This window comes from Tiliqua scincoides, chromosome 2 (genome assembly GCF_035046505.1).
Source record: "Tiliqua scincoides isolate rTilSci1 chromosome 2, rTilSci1.hap2, whole genome shotgun sequence".
Lineage (NCBI taxonomy): Eukaryota > Metazoa > Chordata > Lepidosauria > Squamata > Scincidae > Tiliqua > Tiliqua scincoides.
The window spans coordinates 32,623,074-32,641,437 of NC_089822.1; the positions used below are offsets into that span (position 1 = coordinate 32,623,074).

Here is an 18,364-nt window from a genome sequence, read left to right on the forward strand (position 1 = left end):
TCAGATCACAGATACTGTATTGTTGCATTGGACACTAAATAAGTATCCAATGACGTCACAGCGCCTAGAAAATAATGCACACCTGCACTTAAAGCCTGGTGCCTTCCAGCTGCTCTGACGCCAGGCAAACCCATTCCTAGGCCTTTGCCTTTCTTGGAGATTTGCTACATGATTCTTGCAGATGACCATCAAGACAGCCTTCCAGCAACCTTGTTTTAGGGGAACAGTAGCATGCCATCATAAAGGCCTTTTGTAACAGTTTATTGCTGGTTGTAGTCTATGGAGAGCATCTCTTTTTACAGCCCTTGGACACAAGCAGCTACTTATTGGCCTTAGGTAGTGCAAACCACCCTTGGAGAGCTGAGGGGGCCCAGTTTTATGACCTCAGGGCAAGCTGTGTGCCTCACAAAAGAGCTCATAAAGAGTCTGCCTGAGAAAATGGCTCCTGAAGGGAAGAGAAGTGTGTAGCAAGAAAGAAAAGCAGCCTCTGTGTTATCAAAGAAGCTTCTCTTCCATAGGTGGCCCTCAGCAAGCCATTCTCTCTCAGACTCAGCCCCATATTTACAAACTAGGAATAATAATAGTTACTTGGCTGACTTAGTGGTAGGGAAAACAAGTTATATGTGAAGTTTTTCAACATTTGAAAGCAATATATAGTATTGCACAATAGTGCACACACAGCTCAATCCTATCCAACTTTCCAGCACTGATGTAACTGTGCCAATTCGGCAGTGCTGCATCCTGCAGTGGAGGGGCGGAGTCAAGGAGGCCTCCTTGGGACTGCATTGCAGCTGCATCTGTGCTGGAATGTTGGTTAGGATTGGTCTGACATTGGTAATGCATGTATATAGATCTAAGAGTATACTTATAGTCATTTGTTCTTTTGATACTGGATGTCATTTCTGTTTGATAATAAAATAACCTGACTCACAGGGTTGTTGTGAGGACAAAAGAAGGGACCATATACACCACCCTGAACTCCTTGGAGGAACAGAGGTATAAAAATATGAAAAACATATTATAGTGATAGTCTGGATTGTACCACTTCAGACTGCAAATGGGGGCACATACAATGGAATATTTTTCCATGCCAAAAACAGATTTCCCCCCATGCTGGAAACTAGGATGCCAGGGGAAAAAATAGTTGAGAACTTTTCTCTAGAATTATCTATTTTGCCATATGAATATTTTGTATGGAGGAGCATTTAAACATGGGGTCTGCAGTTTGAAGTGTTACAGCCCAGAAACAAGTTTATTGCTTCAGTGAGAACAAAGCTAATGTTGTAGAATTGTGGGATATTCACTGGAAATGATCCTCTGGAGACACACACATGCACACACACATACTCCTGTTTTTTAAAAAAATATTTGAACAGCATAGAAAAAAACACATTCTTGCAGAATGCCTAATGCTTTTTGTCTCTGTTATGCACACAGTCCTGCAGTGCAATCTAAGTAGCTGTCCTTTCTAGAGTGGGTTAATTTTGGCACTGATCTCATTTCCCAGATTTTTATTGCATCACAAGACTCACAAAAGATTGATGCAGTGCTTTCTAGTTTTGAGCTTCACATATCTTGACAGCTAAGAATCGAAAGTAATCCTTTAACACAGCGGTTCTCAAACTTTTGGTGTCTGGAGCCCTTTGCACTAAACAGAATCTGAGGAGCTTGGCTGGTGTATGAGTAGAGTCTCCAGGAGCTCTAGAGAAACTGATGCATGCGCAGAGTGGCACTGCGTCAAGCTGATGGCAGCCATTTATGGTGTGTTCGTGGAGTCCCTGAAGGGGTCTCAGGCAGTGGCATAGCTGGCCTCTCTGGCACCTGGTGGCCTTGACTAGCAATGTCACCTTCCCCCGGAAGTAATTGTGGTGACATAATGACGTCCCTGCAATTCCAGGTTACAGCAGCACTTGGAGCAGTTGCAAGCCACTCTGAGCAGCTGTCCACTTTTTTCACCTTCTTTTCCCATTTGTTGAAGGAAAAAAGGCTGAAAAAGTCATCAACCATTCAGTGGTGTGCAAGTGCTCTGAGTGCCCTCGGCTTGACACCTCCTTAGGTGTGGTATCCGGGGCTGTGTACTCCCCAGCCCCACCTTAGCTATGCTATTGGTCTCAGGGAGTCCCAGGGCTCTTAGGAGCACACTTTGAGAAACACTGCTTTAACACAACTTTGTTACCATAGTGTCTTCTCTAGGCTACTATAGGTTCTGTTCCCCTCATCTGGGTTTCCCATATGTTTGTAGTACATACACATACACATCACAGCCATGTGGGATCACAAAGGGGGAAAATTGTGTCCACACTGTTGTGGGTGTGTGTGAAGGCTTCCTGTGCAACCAGCAGAACAACAAAGCACTCTGATCTGCAAAAACAACAAGACTTTGTTGTAATCTCCCAACTGCAAGAGTTAGAAGCAAGCACAATCCATATGGGACCAATCATGGTGTGATGATCTATTACTGGTCTAATCATTAACTTAAAATGCCATATAAGAATTTGTAATCCACAGTAAATCATTTCACAGGAATGATTGAATGTACTACTAACTAATGTAAAACAGTCAACTTTCCACAGTCAATGTGCTGCCAAATATTGTTAAGAAGGATGGAATGGGATGGGGAAGAGGGGGGGAAAGAAGAGAAAAAGAAGGAAAAAGGATTTGTGATCCACCGTGATATAAATTATGGTAGCTGTAAATTTCTAATACATTGGTGATGGTTTTCAGATTATTGGGTTTAAACTATAGAAAGATGAAATTGCTGGTAGTTGCCAGGATTCTGACATATTTTAATACTGTGATGCTTTCAAGAATGTGGTGAATAGCATTTTAAACGTTCGGCCTTGGAAAAGTCTTAGTGGCAGCTTGAGCTGCACAAGTATTGATAATTTGTTGCATGACCTTGAAATGCAAATTAAAGGCATTGTGGAGGAGGTGGAGACAGGGTTGTAGTTTCACTAGGGGGTATGGACCGCTCCAGGTGACACCCTCTGGGGGTGTGTGTGTGACACCACTACTGGCCAAAATTGTGAAAATCTTGGTGTCTTTAAATAATACCATCATGTTAAATATCATTTGATGTATGATTTAATGCAGAATGCAGTGAAACCATGTTGAAATATCTGTAGTCTATCAAAATTTATAGCCAAATAACCAGAAAAAGAAAACACAACTGCCTTATGGAACAAGAAATGGATTTGCTTAACTCAAAACTGACCAATGAGACTGATTGTTCCAAGAGTGAATGAGGTGTAATTATGGCACAGAAGGGAACCAATAAGGTGTTAGTAAGAGTCAGCTCTCATTTCCATGTATCAGAGTTAATACTAGAACTATTATTCATTTGCGTGAGCGTCATCAAGTTGGCCACTGGTTCTTTGTTGGTTACTGATTTTTTTGTTGACCTGTACTGTTATATATTTAAATAAATAAAATTAATGGGGGTTACACCAACCCTAGTGATGCCACTGCACTAAGGTTGTGCATATGATATTGTAATTTATTCTGTATGGTCTGGTATGGGAGGAGGTCCATCACGGGGGTGACGCAATGAGCTCTAGTGCTGGGTGACGTAAACCCTAGTGACGCCTCTGAGGGAAGGGCAATTCCCCTATCAGGCTCCTGAAAATTTACTGTGATGAAGATGAGGAAATCACTGTTAAACACAGTGGCAGACTGTGTGGCTTTTGGAGGCTGTTTTTTTGATACTGTACCACCTTTATGACCAAATGTGAGCAAACATCTGCTGCTCTACAATACCAACAGAAGCAAAAGGCAATGGGATGCATAAGCTGAAGTGGCAACAGTGGTAGAATGAAAAGCTGTGAGTGGTTGCTGGGCTCATTTGGGTCTTCAAGATCCCCGGAGAGATTGCAATGAGTAAGCAGTAGAAAACTGCAGAAGAGGTACACATTATGGAGAGTCTCATTTTTAAAGATGGAGGGAAGCTGCTTAGGAAAAGCTGGGCTAGCAGTCACAGCCCAACGGGCTCAGCAAGTGCAAAGCAGTCAAGAAACAAGGCATGTTGTTGCCAGGCCTGCAACTGGCTGCCGTTCATCACCTCCTGCACTCAGTCTCCCTGCAACAGCCAAGGTGCTGTGCTGTATAGCCTGGCTGCAGTTGGGTTGCATCCGTCTCTCTCTCCTGCTCCCTGGTGTCCATTGGCAGTAATGCAGCAGACTGTCAGACCAGAGGAAATCCCTAGCCTGCCTGTTGGTTTTCCTGAGTGATTCAGAAATAGAGGGAGAAGATTCATAGCACCGAACACATGGTTCTGAGACAGGGAAAATAGGAATTCCTTGCCTGAAAGCATAACACACATTCTGATCTTACTTACCCACCTTTTATGTGTGGGTAAATAAGGAAAACACAAACATCTCTGAACTTACAAAACTCTAACATGCAAATAGACCAGTTAATTCTCAGTCAGCTATCTTATGACCCTTGCAAAAAGCAGACCAAGCACTGATCATTCTTAGGTGGCCTAGGAAGGAGAGAAGTAAAGAAAATGTATGGGTCAGCAAAGATTTGCAAAGATCAGACTGAATTCCTGTATATTCCTGGGTTGTCACTGAACAGGCCAGCAAAATACAGTATATGTGAAAGAGGTCTTTGTGGTTTCTGAGTAATAAAGACTGAATGCAGACACCTACAGCCACTTACAGGCTGCATTCCTATACGCACTTACTTGGGAGTAAGTCCCATTGTACTCAATGGAACTTACTTCTGAGTAGACAACTATAGGGGTGTGCTGACAGTGGTCTTGCTGAAGAGAGCTATGTGTATGCTCACCTCTTTTTGGACCTGCAGTTCTGACAAGAATATCTCATAATTGCCAAGATGGTATAAAGATTGTAGCTGGCTTTTTCAGAGATTTGAAGCCAGTACGAAAGGACTGCACACTTCTTGTTTCTGTTTCACTCTTGGATCACCAGAGATAAAAGCAGTGCAAACATCCGTAAAGCCCTGTTTGACTACTGCAAGAGAAAAAAAAAGAATGGGGTTACACATCATGGGACTTCACAGTAGACATGAGTAGGATTGAACTGTGTGTACTCTCAGACAACTCTGCCATATCACTTTCGGGTGTCTGCACAGGCCTACAAAACTGAGGGTCAGAAAAGTTTTTCCCAAACTTTATGGTGGTTTGATATGAATTTGAGGTGCCAATTCAAAAAATGGCATCCGTTTTGCCCTATCACGTCTAGTTTTGGAGATATAGTGTAGCCTCATTAGTGAATGGTTCAAGCAGCTTCCTCATGAGGAAGCCATGGTGTAGGCTTCCTCCTGAGGAAGCTGCTTGAACCATTCACTAAAGAGGCTATGCCGTGTCTCCTAAACTAGGTGTGGTGGGGCAAAATGGATGCCATTTTTGGAATCAGTACCCCAAATATACCCAGGAATTGGTGTAATGTTTAAGGAAGCAAAATGTGTGTTGGCCTGTGTAACTGCAGTCAGTACCCAGGCAAACAGATCTAATGTAACCAGTGCAGACAGCATGGACCCTTCTCTATGACTAGAGGTGCATCTAGATCAGGAGTTTTTCACATGGTTGTCTACTAATATTCATGAAAGATGAGGACACAATCTATACTGTCACTGTCACTATCAGGGCCAGCCTTGGGAGCTGCAGGACCCAATGTGAAGCATTTTTGCAGCCCCCCTCCCACTCATGAGGGGGAGTGGCAGCGGCAGTGAGGCACCCAGCAGTAGCATCACTACCAACTGCTTTGAGGGGGATTTCAAGCCAATCGGGCCCAGTGATTGGCAGGAGGGAGGGGTATCCAGCAGCAATGCTCTGCTCACTATGCCCTTGTGACATCTCCGTGGAAGATTCCATGACAGAATGTCAGCTACAGAGCGAGGTTCTGGCTACAGCTGTGTGTGCTCTGCTTGCCACTCCAAGACAGGGCCCCTTCAGGGTGTGGGGGCCCAAGTTGGCCAAAGGCTGGCCCTGGTCACTATTGGCTCTCTACTTTACAAAGGCACGTGAATGTGCAGTAAGTGCTGCACACAGATCTGAATAACTGCTTCCATTTATATTTATCAATGGGAACCAAGTCAGTGTGCCTTGCTGCATTCTGAGATCCTGTTGCACCAAGCATGATCTCACTAAATTAATGCCCAGACCAAATGTACAAAAACCCACATGGAAATGAGCATTTCCCATGGAACAGCTGCATGATTGGATGCAAAACCCACATGGTTTCCCCCCCCCCCTCCACAACAAGCCAAGTACCATTCTCACTTTTTATCCCTTAAGTTTATTTATTTTATTTATTTAATGAATTTATACCCCACTTTTCTCCTGGTAAGGGCACTCAAGGTGGCTTGCATGATTAAAAACACACGTTTTCAAATCTTTCATGTGGGTTTTGAAGTTATGATTGCAAAGCTCACATGGTAGTCGATAACCATGGTTTGAGTCCTCAGAGGAGGCGAGACAGTGCCCTACTGACTCCCAGCAGAGCCCTCCTCTGCATAGCTCTGTCTCCTTGTTTTTGGCTTTAAAAGGCAGGCATCTCACTTCCACCCTCTTGTGGTGAGTAGGAGAGAATGGCAGGAATGTGGACCTTTTGACTGAATAGGATCAACCCAGGATGGAGGGTTACCCTGCACATGCCCAATCTCGTTTGAACTTGGAAGCTAAGCAGGGTCAGGCCTGGTTAGTACTTGGATGGGAGACCACCTGGGAGTACTGGGTGCTGCAGGCTGATACCATAGTCTTTCGAGACTGAAGGTTGCCAACCATTTTAGGATGGAGGAAATCAGTGTTGCAACTACTCTTGACAGCAGCAGGGGACATCTTTGCCATCCAAAGAATCCTTGTGGAGTGAGGATATTCAAGAACCTTCACAGACTCAAACCTCAAATTTCTGAAATGAGGACCAGTTCCCCTACATTTCAGAGAAGCTCAAGGTAATGAGATACTGGAAGAGCCTTGACGCATGCAGGAGCAAAGCTATTGCACTTTGGAGGAACTGCAGGCTGGAGCAAGGCAATAGCCATTCTGGGTGCTTCAGGACACGTGTGCCCTCCAAAAGAAAACCAAAGGCTGACATTTTCAGTCCTGGGGGATTGCATGTCAGCTCTGTGAATCCATATATAAAGCACTGCAGTGATACTGGCCTGGTTCAGATGCTTCAGATGGCCTGCCATAGCATGTGGAGCTGCTGGTGGGCATGTGAAACAGGTTCAAGTGGGAGTGCCAGCTGTATGAACCAGTGCGGGGTTGGACATGCAGCGGCCATATTTGTGCAAGCAGGAAAGCTCAAACAAGGGCTACTACAGTGCTTGTAGTACCCAATTAACCCCTGCTAATTGGGTAAGAGGCACTTTTTCAAGTGGGTGCTCCTTTTTTTAGCAGGGGGAGAGTAACTGGCCCACCTCACCCCAGCACTGTCTGTTCTAGTGGCTGTCTGCTGGTATTCATTTGCATCTTTTTAGATTGTGAGCCCTTTTGGGACAGGGAGCCATTTAGTTATTTGATTTTTCTCTGTAAACCGCTTTGTGAACTTTTAGTTGAAAAGCGGTATATAAATACTGTTAATAATAATTAATACAGTGTGTATATTGCAGCATTTCTATGTGCATGCCCAACAATGGGACAAATGTGAGGAGGGGGTCAGAAAGAGTGTGTCGGCAAACCCTGCTCTGGTGCTGCTGTGCTCTTGAAATCCTGTTCTCAACCCCATGAGAACCATCACTGTACCCAGGGCACAGTCTTCTCCAAGATAAAAATTAGTGGGTGCCCAGTGGATGGTATTTCAACTCAGCTACAGAATTTGTTGCTGCAGACAATGCTGTACTCATTGGTGCTGAGGGGGCAGGACTTCAGGAGCATATTAGTATGGGGTGGAGCTTGCTAATGTGCTTGTGGTACCCTCCCAATCTTTTCTACAGATTAACCTCTTGACAGGGCTTCCATAATCAGTAGGTTTACTCTGGACATACTCAGACACTTTTCTTTTACTATAGTATAAACATCTCTCTTTCAGCTCTCAAACATCTGAATTATCACATGTGGCTCTTAAGTTAAGCAAGTTTGGTCACCCCTGTACCACAGCCTCACATGCTCCTGGTACTGAAGACAGATTCCAGGATGGAGCCCTGGTGCGTATTCTCTGAAACTGAAAACCCAAGAAGAGCCCCACACAAACTCTTCAACTCCCTGAACAAGGGGCCAGAAAAACTCGGTGAGCAGGCAAGAGGGAAATAAAGATGAAAATAAAGATGGAAGTGAATGCACACGTGGAAGGAGACCATTTTCAGTGGAGACAAGTGCCCAACAAACAGTTCGGTGTCAGTTCTCAACAAGGAAGTATCACTGAAGTGCAATGATGTATTCTCAATATCATAGAATGAGCTCATGCTCATTCAGTACCTACTTATGTCTCATAGAAGGAAGCTCAGATCACATGGAGGTGTCAGGGATGCCTTTTCCTATTTATGATGACTGAGGAAACAATTTCTCATACGGAGGGGGTGAGAAGTCATGGCAAGCATCTTCTTTCAATGTCTCTTGAGGACAGTCTGTTGACCTGCAAATGTGAAGAAAACACTTTATAAAGGGCATTCTCGGCATCACCTGGCAGGACAAAGTTCCAAACAACACAGTCCTGGAACGTGCTGGAATCCCTAGCATGTATGCGCTGCTGAAACAGAGAAGCCTGCGTTGGCTCGGTCATGTTGTGAGAATGGATGATGGCCGGATCCCAAAGGATCTCCTCTATGGAAAACTCGTGCAAGGAAAGCGCCCTACAGGTAGACCACAGCTGCGATACAAGGACATCTGCAAGAGGGATCTGAAGGCCTTAGGAGTGGACTTCAACAAGTGGGAAACCCTGGCCTCTGAGCGGCCCGCTTGGAGGCAGGCTGTGCAGCATGGCCTTTCCCAGTTTGAAGAGACACTTGACCAACAGACTGAGGCAAAGAGGAAAAGAAGGAAGGCCCATAGCCAGGGAGTCAGACCAGGGACAGACTGTACTTGCTCCCAGTGTGGAAGGGATTGTTACTCCCGAATTGGCCTTTTCAGCCACTCTAGATGCTGTTCCAGAACCACCATTCAGAGTGCGATACCATAGTCTTTCGAGACTGAAGGTTGCCAACAGTCTACACCAGAAGGGTGAAAAGCAATCAAAGCAGGAGACTAACACAAGTAGGTCAACTGAGACTATTGTGAGCTAATATCATGAGTCACTTTGTGTAACTTCCATGCTAGTCCCAAATCATCATAACAGGTTGTGAACAGGTACAGGACTAACAATGAGGTGCACCTGTGCACCAATGCCAGTGCTGGGGCAAGACCATCTGCCTGCCCTCTCATGGTGCATTAGGTACTATTGCTGTCCTTAGTACTGAGGGTTCAGGAGTGGGCCCATCTATGTAGGTTAGCCCTCTAATGGACGTGGGCCCTCCCCAGTGCTGACCTTTAGACCGACCTTCGACACCATCCCTGATATGGATTATGGAGATTGGATGTGATCTAGGTGCATGTCTGCCTCCCCACCCCCACCCTGTTGGAAACAACAAATGAAGTGTATTTATTGTACAAAAGTCTGAAACTGTGTGACTCAGGAGGGTTGAGGAGGCTCAAACAGTTGTTCTTCTCATGCAAAAGTCTTTAAGGAATATGTCAACTGCATAGAAGATTCATCATTGCAGGCATAATAAATGCATGCTTGGCTACCACTGTTGCTGAATTTCTAACTGTGCAAGGGTTTAAGTCCATCAAGAAACACTTTTTGACCTAGAAGCCCTAACTGCTATCATTGCATGTGTATCTACCTACAGTTACTCAATGCTGGAAATGTGCTCAGAGGCACCTTCTCCTTTCTGTCACCTACTATCTTCCTGGCACTAGAAGTAGATTGGCAGGCTGAAAACTAGTATAGCTCTGGTTATAGATTGTACCTCCATAAATCCATGCATAATGCTACTTTGGCAAAATGAGAGCAACACCAGGTCAAAGATAATACCGATGTGACACTAATAGGGAGCATTGTACTTAGCTGACAAAAACAACACTTGGAAGAGTAAAATTGCTTAATGAATGTCAGTTAGTTAATTAACTAGAACAGCAATATTTGTGAGCCAATTGTAGCTGATGCTTCAGGCAAAGCTGGAAGTTAAGGTCAGTAATTGAAATTCTGCCTTTGCTTGATTAATACTGCAATCTGGTGTTTGTCAGAGGCTGTATAATTTAATCATAGTATATCAACATTAATATACCTTTCACTTCCGGTGTCCACCGCAAGACAAGCAGAAAGGTTTTCATCCACTGCAAAAGCAAGGTTATCCAGCCGGAAGACATTGCAATAATGTGGAGAGTTGGAACCAGGAATTACTGGCTCAGGGAACGGAGGAAGTCTAGAATGACTGAGCAGCTGGTGAAAATGAGCCAAATTAATATCAACAACATCCTGGATAGGCTATGAAGGAATATACTGAACTACCGTAGCACTGTGGGAAGTTATAGGTTGGATAATTCCAGTGAAAACAAAGGACTGCCTACTAGCAACATGGTCCACCTCTGACGCTCTTTCTGCACTTCGACTGCAAGCTATGCAGGCCGGCATTTTAAATTTGCATGTAGCAATCAGCAAAAAGGTCGCGCCAACTGACAGCAGGATTGGGCCGAGCAATTGAGTCCACTCCAAGTGAGTTATGTCTTCATATTCTGCCCATCCCATCACTGTGAAAGTAATTCCAACTAGACCCAAAAAGATACCTGAGAAAATTAACGTGGCACCAGCTTTGTCATGGTCAGATACCAGGAGTTCAGAGCCACTTGGCTGATAAGGAGTGATGGAAAAGACATTGACGAAGAAATCTTCCGCATGACTGCTGTGCCGAGCCATTGCTGCACTCTGGCCAGGACTGTCTTGACTGAGAAGGTACTGGTAGGTGCTTGCCAAGTGGAAGGTTCACATGAGTTATGTAAGAACTTTGTTTGTGTATAGTTAACAGAGAAGTCATGTGAAGGCATCAACTTTGCTTGGGAGAATAATGGTCTGGGAAGTGAAACTTGAAGGCTTGCCTCAAAGCTGCGGTGCCTTCAGTTCCCTCTTTCAATGCTGTTTCCATGTCAGCTATTGTTTTATATGTTTTGGGCTGTTGATGTCCTCACTGACAGGCTACAAAATGGTCCAGAGTGTCAGGCCATACTAAATCCAGAGCAGGAGATTGTGTATTTTCCAATTCTAGTATACCGAAGTTTAGCTGCAGAGGTCAAAGTGGTGCTGGTGCCAGGAAAGGTTTCTGGGGGCTCTGGGACAAACCCCTGCCCTGGCTCCCTGCCCCTGACAGCACACTGGACACCATTACCCTCCTGAGGATACAGGGGTGGCCAGATTGGTCTTGGCCAGTGCCTGACCTGGTTTACCTGGTTGACCCCTGAGCCATCCTAAGCTGGAGGCTAAAGTCTGGAATCCAGGCAGCAGAGTGTATGTTGACCAGGCAAAGGAGATGAGTCAGAGTTCTGAGTGTTTATACCATGCTAACTGCATAGGCTTGCCAAGCCTCCAGACTTGGCCTAGTCTCAGTGATCCAAGAATCAGCATCAATTACAGATGGCTGCTGAAAGCAATCTGGGAGGTTTTAACAGGGCTTCCTTTGCTGAATGACATTACATCATGTTTGGAATAGTGTGGCTGGCCAACCATATCACTTGCACAGCCATGCTCCTCCATTTCTGAAGAGAATTCCAAGGCCTAAAGGTCACACACACTCCTGGGTAGCTCACTGATTGAGGCCCTGAGGTTCCTGGCTCCAGCATCTTTTATTGCCTCAACTGTACTGACAGGTCGGTCTGTTTCAAGAAGCAAAATGTGTTACACAGCAACCTTTTATTCTTATTTCTTATTAATTAATGCATGTGTTGTGCCCTTATAAAGGCCAGTATAAATGTTGCTGCCAGGTAACATAAGCACCAGCTTTAAGTGCCAACATATATGGATGCCAGCCTGGCATGATGAACTATTTCACCCATACACAGCCTTTCTGAGCTACAGGTGAAGTTCCTGAAGAACTCTGGTTCAGCCTCAAGCCACTGTGTTAGGGAAACACAGCTTCGATGGTTAGTAAAAGCTGTTGAAAACGCAAGGTTAAGACAGAACATTTAAACCCCCCTTATTTGGAAAGTGTCATAGTGATGGAGGCAGCAGGGACAGCATTGCGTGACATTGGCACTAAATAAATGTGAAATACTGGCATTTTGAAAATCCTGATCGAACTTTGCTGTTGGATTTCTCAGACTTTCTTAAGGGAAAACCTCAGATCCAGAGCAATGTAAAGTTATGCAGATAAGCAACTAGGGAGGGTTGTATTGATCTCAGGGAAGCCAGATTAGCTAGACCAGGGGTGTTAAACCGTTTCATACAGTAGCATTCATTATGCCTGCTGATGGCCAGAAGTGATGTCATGAAGCTGGTCATGGCCAGAAATAAGCATTTTTTTCACTTTGGAACTCATTAGCTGCAAATAACACAAGAGAAAATAAATCTTGATCATATTTCAAGATATGGAAGAGCCATATGATCACACGGGCCACCCTTTCAGCAGTGATGGTGGTGCTGGGAGAGCCCAAGGGTCAAATAAAGAGCTTCCAGGGGCCACATCTGGCTTCGGGCCTTATGTTTGAAACCCCTGGATTAGACCATAAGACATGTGATCCAACTTACCCTATTCACCAGTTCTTGTTTTCTGGCCCCCACCTCCTGTCAAAACCTATCCTGATTTTGTCCTTGACCTTGCTAAAACGGTGTGTGAATTGCTATAGCTGAGACATTTAGGGTTCAGCTCCCTCACCAGGTGTATAGAAAGTAAATCCCCCCCCCCCCCCGCAAAAAGCAGGTGCCTTCAGAAATTGCATGCAATGGCTAAAAACTATTTTATGTTAAAGTACTGAAATACAACATTTAAAAGGAGGCAAAATGTGTGTTTTGAAAGAAGCATACAAGCATTAAGGGAGTCGCAATTAGTCAAGTTTCCCACAATGTGTGCTCTTTCAAAACACAGAGTTTGTATCTTGCAATGTGCAAGACAAAAGGGTCTTCTCAGGCAAGTTTATTGGGGCATCTGTTTTGGCCTTTTACATAAGGTCTACTATCATAGCTGACATTTAATATCACCACCAGGAAATACCCTTTTTCCTTATACAGAATATTACTCAATATGATGAAAACTATAAAGGGGAAAAAATGTCTAGATCCATTATTTTATGTTCTAAACCTGGCACTCTAAAGTACTAAGAGTAACAGCACACCTTTTAAAAACGCTGTCTTTTACACAGCTGATGGCCTAGATTTCTGAGCAGAATGCAGCCATCAGCCTTTGAAAGTTTTAAATACTGTACCACAGCTACAGTAAAACAGGCTGCAGATCGTTCCATCAGCTGCCTAATTCTTGTAGTATATTTCAAAATTCTTTCAGCCTATCTCGCAAATCCTCCCACATTCTTCAATGTTTTTTATGCGCTTGTGTTCATAAATCACTTCTGTTTGATTGCTCCTCGCAATTGTGCTATTCTTTGGGCAAAACAACAACCCAAAAAGCCATTATGTATCTTGACCTGTTTGTCTTATTTCCTCTCTGCCCTTGCATGTTAATGATTATTTATTTAAGCTCCAAGTTCATAACAAGAGAATGTAGAGAATGTCCCTTTTGTATAACTACTTGCATTGCAATCTAATAAGCAACACAAGAGAGAGAGAGAGAGAGAGAGAGAGAGAGAGAGAGAGAGAGAGAGAGAGCGCACTACTTTCAGTTGATTATACTAAATGCATTACATTTTGTACTGGCACTGTGTAAAAATAAATCCCTGCAGAAAATAAGGAAGTCTGCACCTGAGATCATGTTGTGAGATGCCCATGAATCTTTGAGTATACTACCATTCTGCTTCCAACACCATTTGTGATCACTTGCTGGGTAACTGAACCAAATACCAAAGTAATCTGGTGAATGTGGTTATTATATAATAAGTTATTAAGATGCTGTTTCTCTGCCACCTGTGAGACTGATGAACAGTTGTCACACTAACTGCTGCTTAGTTGTCAATTTAACTGCTGAGCTGGGAGAACCAGTTGTAGGCTGTGATCCAGTAATTTCCTTTGGGCTTGAAGAGAGTCATGCAGGCTCACAACTTTTGCAGGGCTGTGATAGACATGCCTGTTTTCTCCTTCTTCCCCTGGACATGTGAGTTATGTGCAGCCATCCAAATTGTGTGCTGTACCCCTGACGAGCAACTGCATCCCACAGATGCACCATTTGTTTGAGGGAAGGGAGGCATGAAGCTGAAAATTCTCCCCATTGCTACACGTCTAGACTAGGAACACATGCACCCATCCAATTGCTGTTATGCAGCTATTAACAGCACAAATACTGCTGTTTAAAACAAAAATGGTGGCAAGTGGAGCTTTAAGATCATACTGGCTGCTTGTATGAAGTAAGTTTAGCTAAGGCTGCAATCCTATACACAATTTCCTGGTAATAAACTCCACTGGGACTTACATCCAAGTAAATATGCACAGCAGTGCACTGTAAGTTAATTAGGGCTGGCCCTTTTTGCAATCTAAGAATGCTTTGGCAAAGGCAAATAGCTGTCCTTCCTACCTATTGGCTCCAAATTGAACTAAGTAAAAAAAAGTACTGGTCTTATCCCTTAGAACAGTGGCTCCCTTGACTGACTGGGCCATTAGCTGCGGCGCCCTATTAGGGCTACAATCCTATTCGTTGTACAAGGTGGTGGGTTTTTCATGAGGATATTGCAACTGCCCTGGCTGGTTTCTGCGGCTCCCTAGGGAGCCATAGCTCAGTTTGGGAACCACTGCCTTAGAACCTAGAATGGCCTGTAACCAACTTCACTTAGGAAGTGCCCCCCACCGGACTGCCCTGTTCCATTAAAGCTAGTTCAGTTTTGGGGCCGATTTTTCAGGGCAATGTCAACAAAAGGATCTACTCTTGGCTGCAACTATGGTGTTGTGGAATTAATGCCAAACACAGATGTCTGTATTTGAAAAAAACCTGTTTCCCACCTCTTGAACATAAGAACAGCCCCACTGGATCAGGCCATAGGTCCATCTAGTCCAGCTTCCTGTATCTCACAGCAGCCCACCAAATGCCCCAAGAAGCATACCAGATAACAAGAGACTGGCATCCTGATGCCCTCACTTGCATCTGGCATTCTGACATAGCCCATTTCTAAAATCAGGAGGTTGCACATACGCATCATGGCTTGTACCCCGTAATGGATTTTTCCTCCAGAAACTTGTCCAATCCTCTTTTAAAGGCATCCCGAGGCACTTGGTTCCCAGAGGCCATGCACGCTTCTGCAGAGAGCGCATTCTTGGATGTTGAATGCTTTTAGCTTTTTGATTGCTAGCGTCGTGGTTTGGATTTTTATCATGAGTTTCGTTGTTTTCTAAGGAAGGTATCTAAGGGCCCAGCCCTTAGCATGCAGTGCCACTGACAGAACATGTACTGCATGCTGAGGGGAGGGGGACCAGAGAGCCCAGGAAAGGCAAGTAAAGCTTTTTATTACTTACCCCCACTCCCAAAGCCTGCCTGCCTTCAAATAGGTCTCCTCAGACCCATGCCAGCTATTTTGTAGGTGCACTTTGGGGAGATACAGGGGAAAGTTTGGGGCAGGAAAAGGGGGAAAGGATCTCAATGTGTGCTGCTGCCACTGAGAAAATGAAGACGCTCTGCATATCACAAGAATTAATCCTTCATTAGACTTCAAACTTCATATTGCGGCATGCCTGTTCAAGGTGCTTGAAGCATCCTTCACGCCAAGACTCTGACAATTGTTGGTTTGTAGATGAGCAAATAACAGGTTTCAGAAATAGAGGGCAACCTCACAGAAGAGGCCAAGTGAAAAATAAATGGGTCCAGTTGGAATAAGCCCTGGACTATGATTTACACTAACCGTGATTCCCATGAAATCAGTAATTACCACAGTTGAAAGGGTTAGAGCATTAACTCTCTTCAGCTTTGACTTAGAGCTCTGAGCTGCCAGCTAAAACTGATTTTCCTGGGGATTATTACTTATGTAATGGCCGTAAGTGTTCCGAATTAGGCAGCAAAGCATTTGTCAGTAGACATGTAACAGATTTTGCTTTTTATACCAAGCATTTCCTCAGACTGTACACCTAAACATGTCTAACTATGACCAGTTCATACTTTTCAGACAATAAAAAAACATGAAGAAAACCACTTTATGGCTGTCACTTTGGTGCAGCTTTGATGATACTTGGATGATGTAGATCAAAATGCACACAGGAAACTCAGCAAAAAGATCAGCATTTTGCTTGAACTTCTACTGCTGAAAACAGCTACAATTAGGACTCTGAGCTAAACTAGAAGCAGCTTCTACAGCTTGTAAGAATTCAGCAGGATAAGACCAAAGATCCAGATAGTACAGTACCCTGTTCCTCTAGGTAGGTCAGCCATATGTTTCCAAGAAGTGTACAAATAGGGCATCCCCACTGCTTGACCCTAGCATCTGATTATGGAGAGTTGTATTTACCTATCACAAGTAATAGTTGTTGATGGACCGAGCTTCTATGGATCTGACTAATCCTTTTAAAATTCCATTTAAAGTGATGGACATCACAACATTTTGTGATAGGAATCCATAAGTTAGTTATGTGTCAAAAAATAAGTAGTTTCTTTTCTCTGTCTTGAACCTCCCAGTGACGACCCTGGGTGATATCATACCCAGGGCCACAACTGCAGAGTGCATACTCCAGGATGGCGCTGGATGCCCTGAGGCTACAGCCCCCCTTTGCTTATCTGGGGGCTCCACAGCTTTGTGCAGCATCCTGGAGCACTCGGAAAGCCTTCTGAACCTCTGGCAGGCCTGAACTGGAAGCTTGAACCTACTGACAATTTCACTGGGTGATTCCAAAGACTAGTATTACAAGTGAACAATACACTTTTATCGACTCTCACCACACTATTCACATGGGTGGGGCTCACTCCAGGAGCTTAACTGTGGGAAGTCCTACCTGGGACTTAAAAAAAAAAAGGTAAAAAAAGCCTGCCTGGGACTGAACTTTGAGGAGTTTTGCAGCCTCAACTGGCCCCCCTTTTGGCAACTGGCAACCAACCTTTATATTTTGCAGCCATGGAGCACCTCCCCACCTAAAAAAAGAAAAAGAAAAAAGAAAAAGAATTTCTTCCTCATAGGGATTTGAACCCCTAGCCTCTGGCTCCACAGACCAGCACTTTAGCAATTGAGCCATAAGAGCTCTTATGCTCAAGGTGTTTGGAACTAATACTTGAGGCACTGATGGCCACCAGCTGGGCTCAAGACCTTATATATTAGTTCTGAACACTTTAACTATAGGCTTTCCTATAGCCCAATAGAGAGAGTTTCCTATACCCCAATGGAGCACCTCCCCACCTAAAAAAAATGGGGTGTTTCACTCCAGTTGTGGCAGGAGTGCTTTTGCTATCAGGGAGCTCACACGGGATGGACGTGTGTTTGTGTGTGTGTGTGTAGTTATTGGCTACATCTAGTTGTATCTTATTACTTATAACTTACTAAGTTATTAAGATGCTGTTTCTCTGCCACCTGTGAGACTCTGATGAACAGTTGTCACAGAGTAATCTAACTGCTGAGCTGGGAGAACCAGTTATAGGCTGTGATCCAGTAATTTCCTTTGGGCTTGAAGAGAGTCATGCAGGCTCACAACTTTTGCAGGGCTGTGATAGACATGCCTGTTTTCTCCTTCTTTCCCTGGACATGTTTATAAATAAATAAATAAATAAATAAATAAATAAATAAATAAATAAATAAGAAGTTGTGAGTTCCTGCACTTTTTTTTCTTTTTTTTTTTTTTTTACAAAAAAAGCGCTGACCGGAAGTGACATCATCAAGCTGGAAAATTTTGAACAAAACTAGGCTGCAATCCTACCTACACTTACCCAGAAGTAAGTCCCATTTACTATCATTGTTAAAAGAATATGCATAGTAGCTTGTTAAAAATACAGGTCTGTAACATTTCCCCAAATGCAGTCACATACCAGGGTAGCAGCAAGTCTAATATATTAAAAATAAAATGGTGAAATGAATGGGGACCCACCTGAAATTGGCTTGCAACCCACCTAGTGGGTCCTGACCTACAGTTTGAGAAACACTGCAGGGAAAAGATGGCTACCACAAAATGTATCTCCATAACATTTGATAGAAGTACTCTGTGATATCAGGGTTATTGATTCCCGGTCCCCTGCAAGCAACAGCCAATGAACTGGAGCAGAGAAACACTGAAGGGAATGTCACACTGTGCATTCTTTTACCAAACATTACTGGGAAAACATGTGGAGTCTGTGTGTGATGTGGATTGGAATTAGCCATGTGCTCCTC

At 44.0% G+C, this 18,364-nt stretch overlaps 1 protein-coding gene and 1 pseudogene across 1 annotated transcript; one reads left to right on the top strand and one right to left on the bottom strand.

The window, feature by feature from the left end:
* The first annotated feature begins 6,594 nt into the window (after window positions 1–6,594).
* On the top strand, window positions 6,595–6,710 carry LOC136642893 (5S ribosomal RNA; annotated as a pseudogene).
* A 1,733-nt stretch (window positions 6,711–8,443) lies between these two features.
* TMEM174 (transmembrane protein 174) lies at window positions 8,444–10,856 on the bottom strand. The gene is given in 2 exon segments (XM_066612547.1): window positions 8,444–8,537; window positions 10,228–10,856. Coding segments are annotated over 2 exon segments (723 nt in total).
* Window positions 10,857–18,364: the final 7,508 nt, after the last annotated feature.